General features: G+C 31.5%; 2 protein-coding genes and 1 long non-coding RNA gene across 6 annotated transcripts in view; all 3 read right to left on the bottom strand.

Moving 5' to 3' along the window:
• Positions 1-3,070: 3,070 nt before the first annotated feature.
• On the bottom strand, positions 3,071-14,941 carry LOC114946119 (uncharacterized). 2 transcript variants are annotated; one of them, XM_085482413.1, is made up of 10 exons: positions 14,745-14,941; positions 14,147-14,289; positions 5,411-5,639; positions 5,065-5,229; positions 4,823-4,975; positions 4,682-4,753; positions 4,336-4,419; positions 3,980-4,245; positions 3,739-3,898; positions 3,071-3,664 (listed from the first exon to the last, which is right to left on the bottom strand). In XM_085482413.1, the coding sequence occupies exons 3-10, from the start codon at positions 5,631-5,633 to the stop codon at positions 3,525-3,527; spliced, it is 1,263 nt and encodes a 420-aa protein (XP_085338539.1). In that variant the 5' UTR covers positions 5,634-5,639; positions 14,147-14,289; positions 14,745-14,941; the 3' UTR covers positions 3,071-3,524. The 2 variants fall into 2 exon arrangements, with proteins under 2 accessions (XP_085338539.1, XP_029178386.2); XM_029322553.2 differs by lacking the exons at positions 14,147-14,289; positions 14,745-14,941 and adding an exon at positions 9,515-9,643.
• On the bottom strand, positions 6,447-8,694 carry LOC146723378 (uncharacterized). Its single transcript, XM_085482412.1, has one exon. It carries the CDS (start codon positions 8,649-8,651, stop codon positions 6,597-6,599), a length of 2,055 nt encoding a protein of 684 aa, XP_085338538.1. The 5' UTR covers positions 8,652-8,694; the 3' UTR covers positions 6,447-6,596.
• A 2,067-nt stretch (positions 14,942-17,008) lies between the features above and the next one.
• LOC114928595 (uncharacterized) overlaps positions 17,009-23,756 on the bottom strand; it is a 50,440-nt gene continuing 43,692 nt past the window's right edge. For all 3 annotated transcript variants that reach the window (XR_014924615.1, XR_003819086.2, XR_014924614.1), the window contains one exon: positions 17,009-17,269. This is a non-coding gene — a long non-coding RNA (uncharacterized LOC114928595). The remainder of the gene's footprint in view (positions 17,270-23,756) is intronic.

The raw sequence follows: 23,756 nt of genomic DNA on the forward strand, positions 1-23,756 counted from the left end.
TTATATAACGTTGGCATCAAAGTCACCCCTCTGTAGTTTTCCACCCTATTCCCCGTTCCCTTTTTTAACAGTGGTACTATTATCCCCTCTTTCCATCTCTCCGGCCATCCTTCCCCTCTCCAGACTCTGTTGCACATTTCCCATACCCACTCTTCTACCCTCTCTCCTCCATATTTCCATACCTCACTCGGTATCCCATCCTCCCCCGCTGCTTTTCCTTTCTTCAATTTTCCCAATATCCTCTTTACTTCCCCCCTGCTTATCTCCTGCTCCTCATCCCTCTCCCTTTTCTCTTTTCCTCCTCTTACAACTTTAACCTCTACCCCTCCCAATAAGTCCATGAAATATTCCTTCCACTCCTCCGCTTTTATCTCCTCATTCACTCCTTCTCTCTTCTTCCTTTCCCTGTTTATAATTTTCCATACCTCTCCTTCCGTTCTTGCCTCTATCGCTTCCTTGTACCATCTTATCCTCTCCTCCTCCCTTTTTCCTTTACACATTAGCTTATATTCTGCCCTTTCTTTTCTGTATCCTTCTCCTCCTCCTCCTTTCTTCCTCCATTCCCTTAGCTTTCTCCTCACTTCTTTCCTCTTCTCCTCACATTCCTCATCCCACCACCCTTTCTTTTTTCCTTCTCCACTCTCTTTTTCTCCTTCTCTCAATTCCTCTTCTATCCTTCCTATTTTTTCCTCTAGCTCCTCTTCTATTCCCTCTTTCCACCCCTCTCCCCATTCTATTTCCTCTCTTATTTTTTCTCCTCCCCTCTTCGTCCATCTCCCCTTTTTTCTTATTCCTTTTCCTTCCTTCCTTTTCCCCTTTTCAGCACCTCCTCTTCTTTCTAACGTTACAATCAAAGGGTGATGGTCCGACTCTATGTTATCTCCCACCTCCATTCTCTTTATCTTTTCCTTTACTCTATCCTCTCCCACCACATAGTCTATCACCGATTCCCCTCTTCCTCCTGTATATGTGTACTCCCCCTCCCTATCCCCTCTAATCCCTCCGTTAAAAATTCCCCATCCCACTTCTTCTAGCTCTTTTATCAACTTCCTCCCATCCTCATTTACCTTCTTGTCTTTCGATCTTCTTTCCTCTTCCTCCTCTCCTCCTATCACTCCCCCCCTTCTACCTGTCCTTGCGTTGAAATCTCCTCCTAAAATCGTCCATTTGTCTTCTTCTTTCTCTTCCATCCATTCCTTCATTTCCTCCATTTTCCTTTCCATGTCCCCGTTAATGTATATACCTATTACCCTCCACTTCTCTCTTCCTACCTCTAAATCCGCCATCATTATTCCCTCCGCCTTTTCTCCCATTCCTGATACTTTTATCCTTCCCCTCTCCTCCTTTACCCCCATGATCATTCCCCCCATCGGTCTTCCTTTCTTCTTTCTCTTCTTTGCTGCTTGCTTCTCCCATCTATATCCTTTCGGTAACCTCTTTTTAATCGCCTCCCACCCCTTTTCCTCTATCCATGTTTCCATCATCACCACTACCTCCCAATCCTCTATTTCCTTCCAGAATTTTTCTTCCTTGTTTTTCAACCCTGCCACATTCCAAAAACCTATCTTCCATTCCTCTCTTACTTCTCCTTTTTCCTTTCTCTCTTGCTCCTTTCTTCTTTCTATCTCCGTCTCCCTTTCTCCCTCCTCCTTTCTCTTCTTACTACTCTTCTTCCTTTCTCCTTTCCTTTCTTCTTCTCTTCTCCCCTCTTCTATCCCTTTTTTTCCTCCATTCTTGTCTTCATGCCCCCCTCTTCCACCTCTATTTTCTCCATTCCTTCTCTAATTTCTCCTTTCCAGTTCTTGAGCACTCTTTCTTCCTCTTCCCATTTCCACCAAACATCATTAATTTTTATCCTACCGTAACTTGTCCACACCTTGTTCCCTTTCCTCTTTTCTTCCTCCGCAATTTCCATTATTCTCCATTTCATCTTTCTTTCCTCCCATGTTAGGTCGTCCTCTATCCTCACCCTCTTTCCTCTTAACAGACTCTTTTTTTCCATTACCTGTCTCTTTTGTTCTCTGCTGCCTAGTCTTACAACCACCATTTCTCCTTCCTTTCCCTCCTTTCCTTTCAACCTTCTTATCCATTCTATTTCCGTTTCCGCTCCTATTTCTTTCATTATTTTCTCCACTCTTTCTTTTATATCTTCCTTCCCTTCTTCTATTCTTCTTATCACGATGTTATTCCTTCTTTCTTCTCTCTCTTTCCACTCTAACTTCTTTCCTATGTCTCTCATTTTCCCCATTATTGACTCACCTAACCCCTTACTCCCTCCTTCTCCCCCCTCTCTTTCTCTTTCTTCCTTTTTACTTCTCTTCTCTATTCTTGCCTCCAACTCTATCACCCTTTCCTCCAGTCTTTCTATCTTTTTTCCCATTTCTTTTCTTTCCTCTCTCCATTCCCCCTCCTTTTTCCATATTTCAATCTTCAATTTTCTTATTTCCTCACCCAACTTCTCTGTAATCTTCTCTCCTATCTCCTCCATCATCCTCTTTAACTCCTCCTTTTCTATCCCCCCTACTTCTCTGTTCAGCCTTTCTGTTTTTTTGCTCCTTCTCAGACTTCTTTCCTCTTCATCCTTATCCTCCTCTCCCCCTTCTTCCCTTTTCCTTTTCAAGAAATCCTCTATACATCCCATACTGCTCCTCCTCTCTTTCGCTAACTCATCTACTCTTCTCGGCCTCCCTGCCTTCTTTTTTACTTCCTCCTCATCTCCCCTCTTTCCCCCTTCTTCAACCATCCTATCTCTAGTAGTCTCTATCCTCCTATCTCTACTATTCTCTTCACTAACATTCTTTTCCTCCTTATTCATTTTTCTCTTATCGCTTTCTTTCTTTGATTCACTTACTCTATGTTCTAATTCGCTCCAACTCGCTAGTGAATTCCCTAGTGAATTCCCTATTGAATTCCCTATCTTTCTATCTGCACCTGCTCTCTACACCTACTCTCTTTCTTCCACGTGTCTACGTGTCCACGTGTCTCACCTTTTCCTGCTTTCTATTTACTAACTCCTTACCCCTTTTCCTTCTCCTATCCTTTCAATCTATCCTCCTCTTTTTCCTACGCCCTCTCACCTCCTATCTCCTATTCTCCTCACCCCTTTTCTCACTCTTTCCTCACAAATACCTGCCACGCTTTCACACACCTGTCACTCACACTCTCACCGGAACCGGAAGCCCTATTTTTCATTACATAAGACGTATATATATATGTATACATATATTTATACAAGGATGTATAAATTATAATTAAACATAAACTCTTCCAGAGAATAAAAAAAAATTAAAAAACTTAGCACTTTTTTATATGTATACATATATACATTAAACATAGTTATATATACGTGTTGTTGCTCAGGTACGTACAGGTACACATGTGTAAGCTTATGAAATATAGCAACATATATAAATATATTAACATTTTTGGTATTCATTATCTATCACATATATATTTTTAAAAACTTAAAGCAAAAGATAATACTTAAAAAAAAAAAAATTTCCTTTAATTAAAGAACTGAAAATCTAATTATTTTCCTTATCTTGTTCCTGTGCTCCTCCTTTTTCTTCCCTCTGCTTCCTCTGCTTAGCGAAACGTAGCCATTCCGCCACAATATTATCAAATTCAGCTTCTGTTAAAGAAGAATACTGTAGAGTAATGTCTCCTAAAAAGAATAATATATAGTTAAACAAGAAATTTAGGATAATAGATACATTTTTAATAATATAGAAAACACACTTCTCATAATTTTGATAAAATATAAATCGCATATTTTAAAATTATTACGAACACCCTTCCATGAGCAATCCATCGCACATTGGTTCGTAAATATTTTGCAAAGGGCGCGATGAATGTTGTCTCTGGGATTATTTCCCCCAACTTTTAAGATAAATTCTTTCTGTAAAAAAAATAAATTTAAAAATTTTTATACAATTAATTAAATTATACAATTAATTAAATAAATTAATGTAAAACTTACAAATTGCGTAACTGCTTTCTCCGTGTCACGCAATAAAGTCTCAAAATCTTTTATAGTTTGAACCGAGCGTAACGGTAAAATTTCAGCAATCAAGCTGTCATTACCCTTTGTTGGAAGAAGAGCGCGGCTCTTCATAACATCTTCCAATCGGTTTACCAATTGTTTGATGTCTCTTAAGATTAAATTGGACGTAGTTTGGGTACGTGTTATTTGTCCTTGATTACGTATTATATCTTGCTGTGTACGTATCACTTGATTAAAGTACTCTGCAATGTGTACAATGTATTTCTTATTATACATAATTTTATATTACTATTTAACTAAAAGCCATTATATGCATATATATTAATACATACTTTTTATATTAGGGTCTGATACTTCATTAACTATTTCTTGCAATTCTTCATGGTTTTCATGTTCTTCAGATAATGGATCACAATCTACAAAAAAGAAATATTAGATATATATATATATATACATGAATATAATTTTTGTTGACTTTATATACTTATGATCATCGAAATATAAAATGAACTGAACATCAATAAATAACCCAGGTAACAGACTGACGTGATTAAACGTCAAAATAACGTTATTTTGACGTCGTGTGACGTTATTTTGACGTTTAATGACGTCAGTTTGTTACTTCTTATTCGATGCTCAGTCCATTCTGTATATCGATGCTCATGACAATATACATACTTTGAAATATTATGGGAATATCACAAATCTGACGTATATCCACTTCTTGTGTACAAGAAGTTTTCTTTTTCTCTGGAAATGTATACAATATGTAATAAAAATCAAAATATCAAAGATTATAATATCACATACTATACGTACCACAAGGTTGTGATAATGGAATCTTTTTTACTGAATCAATCACAGTTTTGATGCTTTCAATTTCCTTGTTGGTGAAATTATTCAAGGTTAAATTGTCCGGACACAGTGGGAAAGCAGATGTAATTTTATTCATACTGCTTGCTTTTTCTTTCTCTGTAAATATTTAAAAAAAAATTTTCTTATATAGCCCTTTAAAAATGAAGATTATCAAATATAATAAAACATGCTGTTTTAATACGTACTCTTAATTTTAGCAATTGGTCGATGTACATAATCGTCGTTTTCTTCTTCTTCACTGCTATATCGATTGTACAAAGTATGCTGTCTTTTGCCACGTCCCAATTTGTCTTCGTCGGTTGTTTGGTAGTTGGAGTCAGCTGCACTTTTTCTTGCAGATTCCAAAGATCCTATAATAAAAAAATAGATATATTAAATTGCGCATTAATGATAATAATAATAATATAATACTAATAATAATCACAATAAAAACATTACAATAAATATGTTCTGCGCAAACTTAAATGACTCTTAATAGTGTAATATAATATAATCATAACACACAAAAGATAAAAATGCATAAGTACTTACTACAATGTTTTATGAGTTCAATATTATATTGATCCCAAGTTTCAAAATTCGGACTTGCATAGTTTGCGATTAGAGGTGCAGCATTTGCTGTCCGTGGCCACCAGCACTTCTGTTGTTGATTGTCATCTAGTATAAGCCACGCTGTTGGTATTTCTGAGTATGAATTATCTATAACAAACTTGACAACGGAATATCTTTTTCCTATAGTACCACCAGAATCCATTTTTCTCTAAACAAAAAAACAGTATATAAATTAATTTCTTCACAAATAAAAATATGTATATACATCCAATCACATTAGTAATATCTTATTGACAAAATTATTGATCAAAATAATTGATTGCTTTAATGCAAAATTTTAAAAATCACATTTGATATCATATGTAATATAAAAGTTTTTTTGCTTTAATGCAAAAGTTTTTTTGCATTAATAAATACAAAAATAAGACAAATTTTTGTTATAAAATAATTCTTTTATAAGTTAAAATTTTATACAATATTAATATATGTATACATATATTATTTCATCAATGTAATAAATAGATTTTACAAGAATATTTTTTACTCGAACTATGCAATAATATAAATATTTTGTAAGAAAAATATACGTTTATATTTAATTTTAATAAAATTATATTGCTTATGTATACGTTTTTATGCCATATTACTGATATAATTATATTATTGAAATACAATCCTCAAATGCATTTATATTAATTTTGTTAATAATAAATAATTAATAATACATAAAGAATACTTGTTACATCTACATATATTTAAGATAAAATTAAAGATATAAAAATTATTACTAGCCTAGTAAAAATTAAAATCAAATTAATTTTAATTCACATCGTCTCTTGCAATTATATATATATGATATAAATTATATTTTTTAATAGTTCATAGTTTTAATCAATCAAAATTATAATTTTATGCATAAGATTTATGTACATAAAATATTGCAAAATTAAAAAATTAAATATTAATACAATTTGTAAATACTCAATCTTACAAATGTTTATTCAATTTGCGCCTTTCCAAATATGCAAATTAAAAGTATTTTCACAAAGACAAAGGAATACATTAAAATGACATTTATATTACGTTATTCAAAATAAATTTTTGATTCTTTACAAAAGTACGGAAAATTAAATAAAAATATTAAATTATTAACGATGAATAACATCTAATTATTAGTATGTAAAAGCGGTATTGTTATATAACAATCAGTCTCATTCATATATTTTAATATTAAACATTTTTGTTTTATTGCATTGAGTGGAACCGTTATAATTTCTGAATTAGTTGCACTTGATATTAGAAATATACCAAGTTTTTCAGAAGCACATGGCACAGTAAAAAAAGATTTCGGATTTAGAAAACGTTTTGCGCGAAAAAATAATATATCTTCCTCTTCAATAATATCCAAAATAAAAACTACAGAATTATCATTAAGCAAAGCACATTTATCATTCTCAGTTATTGCAATCTTAAAGTTTTTATATTGAAAATGAGAAATTTTTGCTTTATTTGTATATACAACAACCGGATAATTTACGATAGGGTATTGTATAATTGGTTGCTGTAATTCTTCAAATATGCGATTTGAAAGTTCTTCTAAGGGTTTCCCACATTGATGCAATTTCTTTTTAATTTTATGCATATTATTTTCGTATTTAAAGCAACTAAAATTATCAAGACAACCAAAGTTTTTTACATCATCAGCAATATGTAGAAGGTTATGAACATTATGTGATAGATATTGTTTACCATAAATAGTACTGTAATTGGATACAAAATGTAATAGTAAAGAATGTGCATAAGCAAGACCTGTCTCATTTGTACGTATTTGTGGATTAGCCATTATTCTTATTGCAACACTAAGAGAAAGAAAGTGATTATACAAAATTGGAGGAATGGTTGACTGCAAAATTACTATTCCAGTATACAACAAAAATTGACGCAATTCCGTGGCTTTCCATTTATCAATATCAACTAAAGTTCTAGGCTTTCTAGCAAATTCAGATGGAACGCTTTGTTTAAAATTTATTAAATATTGTGAAATTGAATCAATACTTTCTGCATTTAATCTATTTTCTTTATTTCCTTTAATCCATAATTGCAACAACTGTTTCATAACACCTAAGCAAACAAGGTGCATATAGTCAAGCGGAATTTGCGAAACCATTCCGATGGAAAGCTTTTCCAATACAGAATCGCCTGTGTGATGTTCTATTTGAATTCGATTCTTAAACGAGTCATCTGTACGTAAAATGTTATTAATTTCAGGAAAAATTACTTTATTATTTACGAAATCGCCTTCTTGCATACATTTGGAACACGAAAAATATCCTGTGTGGCCTTTTGTGTACGTTATAAATGATTTGGCTGGAGCATCGCAAAGTATTGCATTAATATTCACTTTATATTTCTTGTTATTAACAATTATGCCATTTTCAAAAAGAAACAAAAATTCATTAACAAAACTACCAAGAAAATCATTCGCATCGCTCGGTTTACACATACCATGATATATACCAATTACGAATGGCAATGTATGAATACCGATATCTTCAATAGATGCCATGATAGGCCATAATTGACTATTAGAACTTTTCGAAATAGGTAAGCCGTCTATATTTATATTTATTTTAATTTTATTTGTGTTAATAAACTGGGAGTAATTTTTTATAGATCGTTCTAGAGCAGAAGTAAGGCCAAAATGTGCATAACGACCATTACCCATATGTTTTATGTTTACGGATGCGTTACGTGGTGTATTAACTAAAACTCTAACATCACTAGGCAATTCAGTATGGCCATGCTTTCTTAATATTCTCAATAATTCATTAGCAGTATTGTGAGGAACGTTACGTTCTATAATTAATTTCTGTAAATCTTCTCGTAAGCTTAGCTCATGGTTGCACTTATTATTATCTATCAATGTGGGTATATTATTTGTCTCATCAAAAGTACATATATTATTGTTCTCAAGTTGAAAATCTATTAATAATTCATCAAATTGGTTTGTTTCGTCGAATAATGTACTATTCGTGCAAAAATTTTCTGAATTTGTGTTAATATTAACCGCTTCTTCTACTACATTAGGTTCTAAATTTGATAAAGTTAAATATGAAGTCGAATTTTGATTATGTAATAAATTCGAATCTTCATTACGTAAATCTCGATTAATAATCTGATTCCTTCGTCTTTGTGATAAATATCTAATATCTTTAGGCATGATAAATAAAGTTATACCTTAACAAATATTGTTAAAATATACGCGCGTTACACACCTCAATATTAAATCTGAAAAGAATCTTAAAATAAAAATATATTTTAATTAAATAAAAATATATATATATATAAAATTGAATAAAATAATAAAATAAATACTTCATAAATGTTAAAGAAATATTAATGACATTAATGTTAAATAAAACGTTTTTTAATAAAAAAAACAATCAATTATTTTATAATTTTTAAGATATTTGAAAATGAGTTTCTTCTTAAATATTTTGTTGATACTGGAGGAGTATTTTCACAAACAGTAACAATCGTATTCAAAAATATTATTTCATTGCAAAAACTATTGATGCAAACCCAAACTATGTACGAGAAGTACTTTACATTTATTAAAATTAAAAAGTAATAAGTTTGATAAAAAATCATGTGTTCTATCCAATAAGTATATGTACATAGCATGCAGAATGCATAGGTGATAAAAATAATATATACTATTAAATTATATATTATTAAATTATACTATTAAATTATATAATGTAAACATTCAAAATAATGTAAAATAGCAAAGTATTGTAATTGTAAATAAATAGCAATTAATGTATATAATATTAATATTTGAATGAAAGAAATATATAATTAAATAACTCGATTTAAAATAAAATAATATATAATAAAATAACTTATATTGATTAATATTGATAAACATTTATATCAATAAAAAAGATGCAATTGAATAAAAACTAATAACTTTTTAGGTTTATTTAACTACATATTTTCGTTACTAGATGCAAATGTTCATCGTTAGACATAACCACTTCATAAGTATAATTATTACAGATATTTGTATCAATTACTTACTATTGGAATTATGGGATTGACGTAGTGTATCAAAGATATCTTGATGAGCTTATTAGTGAAAAACAATCTTTATTTGTTTGGAACTCTGATCGCTAACTTTATAAAAGGAAAGTAACACGTGGCGATGATGATATAAAGAGCAGAGAGTATATAGTACATAGAACTGAAAAAAGACTGAAAATATAGAATATTACTAGAGTCGACACTAAACCTTTGCCCTAGTAACTTTATCACAAATAAAATAACTAATATGAATGCAAAATGCTAATACTCCTCCTCATTCAGATTTCCATTAAATCGCAATGCTTTCGTAATTTTATGATTCGACTAGCTGGTAATGGTTTTGTTAATAAATCGGCAATCATATCTTCTGTTGGACAGTAGATACATTTAACCGTCCCCTTATCCACGTGGTCCTTGACGAAATAAGCATGCACATCAATGTGTTTAGAACGATTTGACAACTTCTCTTCTTTGATCAATTTCAAGCAGCTCTGGTTGTCCTCGTAGATGACAGTTGGGTCCTTTACCGGTTGTTTGAAGTCCCTTAGTAGACGACGAATCCATAGTGCTTCGCTGCTTTCTTCAGATAGTGCTATGTACTCAGCTTCCATAGATGATTTAGCTACACAAGTTTGTCTCTTGCTACACCAGCTGATTACACTATCGAAATACTTAAAAATGTAGCCGGTAGTTGACTTGCGTTGATGTAATGCGACGTCTTCTGCCCAATTTGCATCAGCGTAACCGATGAGATCAGTTTTACCGTTGATGCCACTTAGTATTAGTGACAGGTCTGCTGTACCCTTAAGATATCGAATGACACGTTTTAGTTCATTCCAGTCTTCTTGTGTTGGTTTTGTTACCTTCTGTGCCAGGATTGTTACACTTGCTGAGATGTCTGGTCTCGTATTCACAGCGATGTAAAGTAAACAACCAACTAATTTACGATAGTTTTCATTATCCATTAACAACTCGGAATTTTCTTTGCCGTATGACACATTGATTGGAACATTCGAGGTTTTTGCTTCCATCATACCAAAATCCTTGATAATCTTCATGATGTACTGTTTCTGGTTAAGTGCAAAATTTCCGTTGAGATCGCGTTTGATTTGTAAACCGAGGTAGTTTTGAATATCTCCAAGATTCTTGATTTTAAATTCTGCACACAAGACTTGCTCGCATTCCTTCAACATATTGTCGTCTTCGCTGGCCATTATTACATCGTCGACATAGATTAATATGTAACATAGTTTGCCATCCTTTTCCAATATGTATAGGCATGGGTCATTCTTGCTTTGAACGTAACCTGCATCCGTGAGAACTTGATGAATTGTCTTGTTCCACACTCTGGCCGATTGCTTTAAGCCATATATACTCCTCCTCAAGAGACAAACTTGATGTGCATTTCCTTCTTCAGTGAAGCCGGGAGGTTGTTTCATATAAATCGTTTCGTCCAATTTTCCATTTAGAAATGCTGTTTTCGCATCGAGATGAATAACTCTCATTTGTTTTCTAGCCGCAATAGTAAGTAAGATCCTGTACGTTGCGTGTTTTACTACAGGAGCAAATACTTCATCATACTCAATTCCATATTTTTGGGAGAAGCCTTGTGCGACCAATCGTGCCTTGAATACTTTGTTCTCTCCATGGGTTTTTATTTTATATACCCACTTACAACCAATTGCACGTCGATCCTTGGGCAATTCCATGAGCTCCCACGTTTTGTTTTCTTGAAGTGACTTAATTTCGTTCTTCATTGCCTGAATCCATTCATTTTTGTATTCGGAATGAATTGCTTGATTGTATGTCTTTGGCTCGATTAATTCTTCCTTAATGATGTTGATTTTTTCAGTGTAACGAAGTGGTGGTACACCAAAATTCGATCTTGTGGATCGACGAATGTTATTCGCATCGTTAACTGGGGTATCTTCATTTATTTCACGATTGAGCTATTGGTAATTGCTGATTATTCCTTAATGCTTCATCCAATGCAGGATCTTCTTCTTCTATCCAATTTTCTTCATCATCAGCACTGTAGAATTCATCTTCAGGTGGATGCGTAATTGTGACTTCGTTCTCCTCCTTAACTTCCTCTTGATGAATCTTCCAATTGCTGTCCTTGTAGACAAATTTAACATCTCGACTTATGATTACCTTTCCATTTGATGGAACATAGCACCTATACGCTTTTGAGACTGCATCGTAGCCAACAAAAGTTGCCTCAGTTGCTTTCGAATCAAGTTTCTTCCGCTTCTCGTCAGGTATATGTACGTAACACTTCGATCCAAATCGTTTGAAAAAATCTAAGTTAGGTTTGGTGCCATACCAATTTTCAAACGGTGTTCGTACAATATCTTTAGCTGGCAAACGGTTTTGTATATAGTTCGCCATTACGACCGCTTCGCCCCAAAACTTGTTCTCAAGCTTAGCTTCCAATATCATGCATCTTGCCATCTCAATGAGCGTCCGATTTTTACGCTCGGCAACGCCATTTTGTTGTGGGCTATATGGCGCCGTCCGTTGATATCGAATGCCTTCTCGATCCAAGAACTTGATGGATTCGACACTCGTGTATTCTCCTCCTCTATCTGTGCGGATCATCTTTGGTTTGCGATTGAACATCGTCTTGCACATCTCCACGAATTCTCTAAATTTACCAAAAACTTCCGATTTCTCTTTAATTAGGTAGATGGCTGTAAACTTAGAATAGTCATCTATAAAGGTGAGAACGTACCTTTTTCCAGATGGTGTCGCTGTTTGCATCGGACCGCAGACATCCGAATGGATCAAGTCCAGTTTTTCTTTCGCTCTATTATTCGAATCCGGAAACTTCATCCTGCTCATCTTACCTTGAAGACATACTTCACAGTTTAAGATGTTGTTGCAATCCTTGCTGCATTCGTCAAAATGAACGCCATCGACGAGATCGCTTGATGGTAACGTCTTCACTACTTGGATGTCTCTATGGCCGAGAATACTATGCCATTTATGAATGCAATTCTTCATTGGTTCCGGATCTTGATTTCTTATCGCACATATCGTATTTGGTGTCTTCAGTTTGTACAGATTTCCATAGAGTTCGCCCAATGCAATTTGCATTCCATCATGTGCCCGAATGATATTGCATTCTTCATTGTCGAAAGTTACAGTATATCCCATTTTAGTCAAACGTCGTACAGAAATAAAATTTCCTTGTATTTGTGGCACGTACAGAACATTTGCAATCGAAACTGCTGTTATATCACCTAATTTATTTATGAATTTCGCATTGACTGTTCCTTTGCCTGTTGCAGTTACTTTGTGACCGTTTGCTACGTAGATACTTTCAACATGTTTCTCCATGTTGGTGAAAAACTCACGTTTACTCACCATGTGATTAGTTGCTCCACTATCGACTAACCAACCGTCGTTATGTGGTATCATTGTTGCGAATAGGTGTTGAACAGCACCGCTGGTTTCAGCCGAATTTACCTGCTGCTGAGTTTTACCTTGTTGCTCTTGACTCTTTTTCTGTTTATGCGCAAGTAACTTACGGCAATCCTTTTTCCAATGCCCTTTACGCTTACAGAAAAGACATTTCGATTTATCTACGCTGATTGCTTCTTCTTTTGCATTTAATGACCCGCTTTTGGCTGACGAGCTAGCTCTTAATACGGCTTCAGTATTATCGCGATTTCGTTCAAGACGTTTTCGATATTCCGCAATCACAGCCGAGCAAACAATACTTGATGTTAATTCATCTTTGCGATTTTCCAACGTTGTAACCAATACGTCATAGCTTTCCGGTAATGAACTGAGAATTGTGACACATAAGATAAATTCCGGCTTTAAATCATCTCCATAGGCTAAAAAACGTTGAAATAATTCTGTCATTTTGGTTACGTGTGCTTCGACGTTACCGCGTTCTTCTAATCGTGTTGTCATAAGCTGTCGCAAGATGCTTACTTTGTTGTTTGGCGTGTCCTTTTCATGGAAATCTTTCAAATTATTCCATGCACTTTTCGCTGTTTCGCAATGCCTAATGTGTTGGATTTGGTCGTCCTCTATATTTAATGCAATTGCAGTGTGTGCCTTTTCATCCTTTTGTGTCCAGCTGTCTGTAATCGGATTTGGCGGATCTGTCGTAATTGCTGTCCAAACGCCTTTCTCAATTAATAACATTTTTATCTTATATCGCCAATTGAAATAATTTCCATTGTTCAATTTCGTTATGGTATACTTCGATTCCGAACTCATTATCTTTATGCGATCGCGGGCAAATTTTTTTTTTTTTTTTTTGAGGTTAGTTTACGTTACTCACTTAAACTCCTTTAGTCTTCGAAACAATATTGTCGATGGGCCTGGGCCCATAACCTATTGGAATTATGGGATTGACGTAGTGTATCAAAGATATCTTGATGAGCTTATTAGTGAAAAACAATCTTTATTTGTTTGGAACTCTGATCGCTAACTTTATAAAAGGAAAGTAACACGTGGCGATGATGATATAAAGAGCAGAGAGTATATAGTACATAGAACTGAAAAAAGACTGAAAATATAGAATATTACTAGAGTCGACACTAAACCTTTGCCCTAGTAACTTTATCACAAATAAAATAACTAATATGAATGCAAAATGCTAATACTTACCACTTTTGATGAAACAGCAGTTTTTAATGAATTGTAACACAGGGAACAGCTTCGAAGCCAAATTAAATCAAACTCGCTAACCAACCAATTTAGGCAAGCGTTGATTTCTTTCTATCAATGTTCTGCAAAGAGCCTGGAGTATGCTGTAAAACAAGATATTTAAAATACATTAATATCGACACATATAATATCATTTCAATACATTAAATATCATGTTCATTATAAATAGCAATAAACATTACACTAATTAAATAATATGCAATTAAACAGAGTTATAAGAACCGATAACTAGCTTTTATGAATCTGTTTCACTGCATATTTTCTTTATTAAAAATTATCGAAATTTGCACATAATTATAGTTTATAATTTAAATGAATAAAAAGCTAATTCATCCACCTTAAAATGTAACAAAATAGGATATATATGAATAATTTATATTGGCACGTGGAGCATAACCTATTTTTTGGACAACAGTTTTGTAAAATTTAGTACAAATATTAATAAAAAAGAATATTATAAATCAATTTACTTTCATTGTGTAAAAAATCCATATTTAGTATATATTAGATGATTATTTATAAAGACAGAAACGATTACCTTTGATATAAATTAGCCGCCAAAATTCCGTTGATGAACAGCAAACCGGAAAGAGCTTTCTTCTCAGCAACACATACGTACACACACAGGACACGGAAATACTTGTTGCGCGGCAAAATTTAAAAGTGATGCTTATTACAAAATATGTTATATAACATTTAAATAATGCTAACGCAACGCTTGTTATATAACATGTTATATTTTTATTTTATTATTGTTATACTGTTATAACTAGAAAATACCAAAAAAATATAACAGTTTTAAAATACAGTTAAATTGTTGTTACAAAAGAAAATTATGTAACATCAACATTAATAATTTATAACTTCTGTTATATTACGTGTTACTTGTAGATTATATAATAATTATAATCTGTGTTTGCTGGGTATCTTATAGATTAGATAATAACCTCTTCTAGTTTTAATTTGTATCCATGCACCAGACCAGTTAATAAAAGGTACGCTGCTTTCTAATATAAATTCCACAATGCGGCAGCGAGCAACAACGAGAGTACCACACAAAACCACAGTATAATAAAATGGCCAGACACGTGAGAGCAACACGATGCGGTATATTAGCGCATGCGCTCCGCAGCACGATGAACTATAAAATCCGTTGAGTTCGTTTACTGTGCAGCGCATGCGTGAAAAAAACTAACTGTGAAATAACAATACTGACTGTAAATATTGCGACAATATTAAATTACAGTAATATTAAATATATCGCCTTGCAATATATTCAAAATATTCCCATAATATTTTAATGAGATATATCATGTCACAATATTTCTGAAATACCGCAATAATATTACAATAAGATATATCACCTTGCAATAGATTTAAAATATTAGCATAATATTTTAGTGAGAAAAATCATCTTGTAATATTTCCGAAATATCGCAGTAATATTATATTGAGATAAATCACTTTGCAATATTTCCGAAATATCGCAGTAAAATTACATTGAGTAATATCATGCTGCAATATTTACAAAATATCACAGTAATATTAGTGAGATATATCGTCTTTTGCAATATATCCAAAATATCGTTGTAATATTATATGGAGATATATCATGTCACAATATTTCTGAAATGTCGCAGTAATATTATATTGAGATAAATCACCTTGCAATATTTCCGAAATATCGCAGTAAAATTACATTGAGTAATATCATGCTGCAATATTTACAAAATATCACAGTAATATTAGTGAGATATATCGTCTTTTGCAATATATCCAAAATATCGTTGTAATATTATATGGAGATATATCATGTCACAATATTTCTGAAATGTCGCAGTAATATTACATTGCGATATATCAACATGTAATACTGTAGAAATATTGCAGTAATATTTTATTATGATATATTACATTGTAATATTGATGCAATATTGCTTCAATACTGCTCTGCAATATGTCGCCTTGTAATATTACTGCAATAATGTTGCAATATCACACTATCATGGTAATATTGCTGCAATATTGCGACATTACTGCAATATTGCTACAATATTACGTGCTGTGCGGGATTATACACTTTCTTCTTTTTTAATTTAATAATTACATAATACATTAAATTATAAAAAAACAGTAGATAAAAATAAAAAAATTAAAAATATATAAAATTTTAATATTTATAAAAAATTTTCATAATAATATAATTAAAGCATATAAAATACCAGAAATAGTTTTACTATAATAATTAAAGCATGAATTTAAACATTACTCATCTTTGAATCTGTATTAGCGCAAATAAAATAACATAGAAACGGTATTACGATATATGAACATCTGAACACATAGCCAAATTACGGTATGGTACAAGTAGAAAAATTGCAATTTTCTTTTTCCTAGACACGATGAATCCTTCTTAGGTGTTTTGATCACAGAGTAACAAGAGACGATGGCTCATCAACGCTATGTTTTAAAGCAACTAAAAATTTGGATAAAAACGTGCATGATATAAAGCGTAGTAACATAATACAAAGTATATAAAAAATATCAATGTCCACGAATAAAATCTGTAAACACAAAATTATAAATAAATAGAGAAACAGAAAATAAGAAAAATGGATGTTACATTTGCATTACCCGGGCAATACCAACTAAATAAATTATATATATTTTGCTAAATTTAGTTTATAATTTTAGTTTATAAATGTAAATAAGGCTCGTAAAATAACTGTTCGTTAACAAGACAATGTGGGAATTTCCTATATATTATTATGAAATATCGTACATTTTTATTTATGACACTGAAAGCAATAGAAAAGTTATTGTATATATTTGCGTATGATAAGAAAAGTAAAAAAAAAATACTGAACGGTTCAGATAATTTTTTTTGTTTTGCTCTGCGGATACATTTGGCGAAATAGTAAAATAATAAGTTGAACATTTTTATCACATAATTATCTTGATTTGTTGTATCATTCAGGATTCGATTTTTCATCTTTCTTGATAAACGGCAGCAATATCAATATTTTGTCCGTCCTCAATCGACCCAATATTTCGACGAGAAACCTGTAATAATAATAGAGGATGAAAGATATAGCTGCAAATATCTTTTGATATAACAAAATAATTTTTATCGTTCGTGTAATTTCGAAAAAGCGTGATGGCAAAAAGACCTGTTTTTTGCCCATTTATCCGAAAGGATAAGATTTGCGAAAAAAATTTATTTCACCCCGTAGAGTTCGTCAAATTTTGCAATTTTTTGAAAAAAAACACACCTTATCTTTTCAAAGGGTAAAAAAAAGGGAAGAGAATGAAATTAAAATTGAACGAAAGTTTCTTAAAGTAGAGACTTCACTCTTCAAACAAACAAAATTTTAAGAATATTTTTAAGTCGGCTCTCCAATTTTTAAATCATCATATTTATCTCGACTAAAGAGCCAAACGCGATGTTATTGCGACAGATTAAGATAAGAAAATTTGGAAACTAAGGAATTTGAATCCTATGGTTGGGATCTCAGAAATTCCTCTTGTTCCTTCTCCTAACATCCCCTGTAAAGAAATAGACGAGAAAAATATTGGTCCGAAAGTCGGCTGAATCGGTATTCCCGTCTACATCACTCTAGGGAGGTAAAGAAAACCGAGGATTTCAGTTCCCAAATTCGAGATTGTTCCTCAACAAGTCTTAGTAACGATTAAGCAAATTTCGTACTTCGTGCACATATACATGTATAAGACGGCGAAAAATTAGATTTTCGTCGTCTTCATGTGTCACATGTGATGATGTTCGTCATATGTGTGGGTCTCATATACACTAGAAACGTTTTCTATACCCTATGTCTATTCCTTTTTGCCTTTTCTTCTTTTGTCTAAATCTTTACCTGAAAATGTGAAGATCTGTTTTTTCCGTAAATGGTTATAACGTTGGAATGTTTTATATGAGCACAAAAGAAAAATAAAATATATATATTTTATAAATTAAACTTCGGCTCGTATACAATTAAAATATGTGATATAATAAAAGGCCAACTTAACGAGCTTATATGCTAATAATTGAAAAATTTTTATTTATTAATTTACGTCATATTATACAAAAGTTACGATAAACGTTTCGACTGTACGACAGTCTTTCTCAATATCCTAATAATATGTTAAAAAATTAATTTAGTCATTTTGACATCATAAATAAATACAACAATTATAAGATTATATGACGAACGCAGTACAAAATTCATGATTGTTGGCATGATATGCCAATATCATGTTATAATTGTTGTATTTATTTATGATGTCAAAATGACTAAATTAATTTTTTAACATATTATTAGGATATTGAGAAAGACTGTCGTACAGTCGAAACGTTTATCGTAACTTTTGTATAATATGACGTAAATTAATAAATAAAAATTTTTCAATTATTAGCATATAAGCTCGTTAAGTTGGCCTTTTATTATATCACATAGAAAAATAAAATTTTGAAAATGACAAAAATTTACATTTGTGTAGCTTTAAGATAAGAAAAGATAATGGATTATATAGAAGAAAAAACATTAATATCTCTCGATGTGTTAAAAAAATTTAACGACACAATCTTTTTGGCAATTATTAGATTTGTAAACTGAAAACGCAATAATACTGAAATACAAGTGTTAGCTATTGCAAAGCTAGTTTTATACTATAACAGTAGATTGAGACATTTCATTCTAAATGAATATTAAATCGGAAGTGAAATGATTGATGTTAAATATTATAACATTAGTCATTTATTAATATTTGTTTATATCAAATCTGAAATTTGATGAAGATAATAGAAATATTTACTACAATTATGTTTTTCTATATGAAAAGATAACGTAAAAATTGCATATATCTACATTTTTATCATAAAAAATTATATATATGCATATATCTATATTTCTATCGTTCATATAAAATCTGAAATTTGATGAAGATATTATAGAAAATGTTTATTATAATGTTTATTATAATTATGTCTTAAAAAATTACGTACGCACATATGTATATCTAAACATTTTTAATCATATTTTCTATTTATTTTCTATTCTCTCTCTCTCTCTCTCTCAAACTATAAGATATTATCTATTATTATTTAAATGAATGAAATCGTCTTGTTCTTCGTTACTGTCTTAGAAAAATTCATCATCAATTTATCTTTAACCCTCTTTTTCTTATAAATGTATTTATGTTACGTCCTACTGACAATAAGAGTCAGACAAAAAGACTTCAGGAGTCTTTTCTTTCGTAGAACAAAACCGAAACCTAAAGCGAAATCTAAAACAAAAATTAAAACTCTTTTAAGCAGAAACTGAAATTCTACAGACTACATAAAGGTAACTTGAGAGAGGCAAAAATGACCAGAAACAATATATGCTCAATATGACTTGAAAGAATAGAACTCATCAATTTTAAGAAAAATTGGGTTTAAGAATTAAAACTATAGACGACATTGTTTTCTCTACAATGAAACTCTGTACAAAAAAAAACTAAAGAAATCAAAGAAAAAAAGGGCGGTTGACGAAACTTAATTCCAAACACCTTTTTGACTTATTCTCATCTACATATCTCGGGAGAAAAGAGAATAATAAAAATGAGATAAAAATAAACCTCACTCAATTGTCACAAGTCATTCATCAAATCATATCAATCAATATTGGTCGAAATAGAGAGGTTTAGAGAAAAATTTAAAATAATAGTATTAATTTTTAAAGTCAAGAAAAATGCTTCTCGGATTAAAAAAGCTCATGAAAAATTTGCTAAAAATTTTAATATAATAAATCAGTGGAGAGGAGTTGCTAAGGATCTTTGCAGACGAATTTCTGTAAAAACGTAAGACGTAATCCAGTAAACACAATATGTAACTATTATGTAAATATTACGTTTTCGAAACGTTACAGGTAACGTTTATGTTAGTTGTTATTTCTCACTCGTGGATGTAACATGTAATGTTATGTTGCAATAGATATGTAATATAACTATTCCATTAATGTAATATAACTGTGAATTTTATATAAAATATTACAAATGCAATGTTACATTGTTACATAATATATCGTATCTTTTAAGTTAAACTTAATAGGTCGAATATCTCGATAACTATACATGGAATTATATTAAAAATTGTCTTATTCTGAGACGTACATAATAATGAATAGTATAAAAAAGCAAATCAGACGTATGCTCTTGACAGGAAAATGAAAATGAATAATTGCTAATAACTTTATCAATAGTCAAGTCAAATACATCAGTCAAGACATGCTTCCAAAAACAAGATTCGATATAGCAACAAAGTTAAAAATGTGCAAATTCGAATAAATGAGTTCTCCGCGAGACTTAAGATTAATCAAAGCTGACAAGGAGGATGCAGCATTACCGTTCACACTTGAGAAAAAATTTTTGCAAGTTTCACATGCATTGTAGTGCCGTAAGAGCTATACTTGCAGATATCTTGACAAATTTATATATTTCTACTGAATAAAAATTAAAAAAGAGTAATAATATCCAGTTTATTTGCTTTGCTAAACAAAATAAACAATATTTGTACAATAAATATAATGACGCGGATTTGATTTATTTATTCCAGGAATTGCATCTTTTGATTTTTTATGAACTATCTCATCATTTGGCACTTTAAATATTGATAATTTAACTTTGCAACTCTTGTAATTTGTTTTACACTGTGGAACAATGCAAGAATTCGGCATTATAATCTAATCGAGAAACTCAACATTTAAATTCAAAAATCAAACAAGACTGGCTACTTGAAAAGTTAGATTGACAGATAGTGTTTTTAAACATAAAAAATTGCTATTTGTCTTCATTTTTTCATACACTTTCCGATTGCAATAAGCCCTATCGACTGATAGAACAAAAAAAAATATAAAACTAAAAACGGTCATAATAGCTGGAACTACTCCCACCATGCAAGTTTCCAAACCTGTGTATGTAAGACTGTGTGTGTAAAGCTATTCGCACACACTTTCCGTAAAACGTAACAGTAAGGTTTTGACCATGGAAATTTCAACATGTTGAAATTCTACTAATGTTATATTTTGCGGAACGCGATTGGTTGAAACCTGACTGTTATATTTTACAAAAAGTGGATGTGAGCTTAAAGCGGGGAGAATACACTTTTGCGTAAGCGCATAAGCATATGCATAAGAAATTCGATTGATCGAATACGGAACGGCAAGTGGGGGTCGTTGCTCTGGCCTAAGGGGTATATATATAGCAGTTCGATTCTTGAGAGAACAGTTTTTTGCAATTTTTTGAACAGTTTTGTGGTTTTTTGCACACATCCTTCCTTTAAAACAGGTATGTTAAGTTGATTCTCGAATATATCGGTTTATCTTTCAAACCTCTATCATCGCAGAAAAGCGGCAACAATATTTGCGAGAATGCTATTTTTAAAAAAAGACATAATTTTAATTTCCGAGTTTCTATTATATATTACATAAATTTAGTTTGTCGAATTATTATTATGTACATAATTTTAATTCGCCAAATTAATATTATAAACATAATTTAAAAAAAGGTAAATATTGTAGGCCAACTAAACGAGGAATTAAATAAGATCTAAAGATTTATTAATAATTAAATAATTAAATTCTCATTCCGTTAGAGAAACAATATACAGCGTAAACGTTTCGACTGCACTACAGTCTTTTTCAATACGTAAAAATCAAATATTAAAATACAAAGTTAAATATTAAAATACAAAGTTGGTTAAACATTAAATTACAAAGTTAAACGATTATTCGCTGATGACCAATAGATGAGTAAGCCGATTGGTCTGAGATTTCAAGTTTTGCGACATTTAATCATGCTGTGGATATTTTGCGCGAATTAAATTAATGGCAGATAAAATTAAAATTAAAAAATCTTTCAACTTACATTATCGTTTTAACAAGTTCTTCTTCTCGACATTTCAAGTGTGTGTTGCAAAGTCTAAATAACAAATGTCGAGGTAGAGAGTGTGATGTATTTATTTATTACCAATGTTTTTTCTAAACTATGATTCAGCTAATTTTTTAAGTATGTCAAAATAGCTACTGTCTAGCAATTCGGTGTTTCTGTTTAAATTAATTTCATTTTTCTGTTCTTTAATGTAGATCATTTCAGATATTAGCCTTTTATGGTAATTCTTTTCATAATCCATAATCTTAGTGTTATCCCAGTCAAATGTATGCTGTTCATTTAAAATGTGTTCCGTGACAACCGAATGTTTAGCAGAGTCTAATTTAATATTATTTTTATGTTCTTTAAGTCTCGTTCCTAACTGTCTTTTTGTCTGTCCGACATGTGGCGTCACAATCATTGCAATTTAATCTATAAATAACATTAGAGTTCGTGGGACAATCATTTCTGTCCTTTTGAACCCTTATGAAGTCATTCAATTTTTTAATTTTGCACTAATTGAATTATCGTTATCCACATTACGATCGTCATTATTTCGTGTCTTAAGGAATTTTAACCTGTTATTCACAAACTTATTAATAATATTCGACAAAAAACAATTATTCGTCAATATCGATTTTACTTTAGAGATGTTCTTTTGATGAAACCGATCGTCCGATAATAAAATTGCATGATCAACAATTAAGATTAAAAATGGTATTCTTTTTGTATTTAAAAGGATGATTAGAATAAAAATTAATATATCTACCCGAGCAAGTGGGTTTCATTAACCAGTCAGTTAACAATATACCATTATATCTGATCACAGTAGTGTTCAAAAAATTAATCGCGTTATCATTTTCAATATTTCATGCGTAAATTTTAATCTCGGATGATAATCATTAAAAGACGACACAATTTTAATTATTATTTTAATTATTATTTTATAAGAAAGAGAGACGATTATGAAACAATTTTAATTCTGTATGATTGATTCTTTCTTTTTATACTTTGAATAAATACAATTATACAGTACAATAATATTCCTTGAAACTTTGCGACTTTTAGTTTTTTAGATTTTTTAAAAATTTCTTAACCATTAATTATTAATTTCCTCGAATTGTTTTTCTAAATCAAACAAAAAATTATCTAAAATTTGCGCTTAATCATTGAGCACTGGAATGGAATTTCCTACACATCTTTTTCCTATATAATCGAAAATAACGACGATTTAAAGTTCAAGGAAGATTCAAAAAAATATAAAATACGTTGTTGTATTGCTTGAAAAATGGATAAAAAATAGTTAACTGAATTAAAAACACCCACGACTCGTGTGGAATAGCCTATATACGATTTTTTACTATCTTTTACGAAAAATTGAATAATTTTGTTCATTACTTTTGCAGCTGACTTCATCTAAAACTGAAGTAAATTAGTATTTTATATATATTGTGGCGTGATCTTTTTGAGCCCGTCACAAAGGCGGATGCGCCCGGCCGGGAAGCGTCTGAGAGCGCTTTTGAATTATGTGTTTCGTACAGGTAAGCCGCGATCTTTTCGCTGGGTCGCCCTTACTCGGTATCGAGGGTCGAGGTGGTGGGCCAGGAGAGCCTGACTAGAGGGACGACCTCGGAGAGGAAGG

Source organism: Nylanderia fulva, unplaced genomic scaffold (assembly GCF_048542155.1).
Source record: "Nylanderia fulva isolate GAGA-0341 unplaced genomic scaffold, ASM4854215v1 Scaffold200, whole genome shotgun sequence".
Classification (NCBI taxonomy): Eukaryota; Metazoa; Arthropoda; class Insecta; order Hymenoptera; family Formicidae; genus Nylanderia; species Nylanderia fulva.

Bases quoted from the DNA above. Each gene is read 5' to 3' on its own strand.
- LOC146723378 (XM_085482412.1), bottom strand. From the start codon at position 8,651: ATGCCTAAAGATATTAGATATTTATCACAAAGACGAAGGAATCAGATT.
- LOC114946119 (XM_085482413.1), bottom strand. From the start codon at position 5,633: ATGGATTCTGGTGGTACTATAGGAAAAAGATATTCCGTTGTCAAGTTT. The intron at 4,976-5,064 runs GTACGTATTAAA...AAATATTTACAG, and splicing joins ACCAATTGCTAAAATTAAGA to AGAAAGAAAAAGCAAGCAGT. The intron at 4,754-4,822 runs GTACGTATAGTA...ATACATTTCCAG, and splicing joins TCCATTATCACAACCTTGTG to AGAAAAAGAAAACTTCTTGT.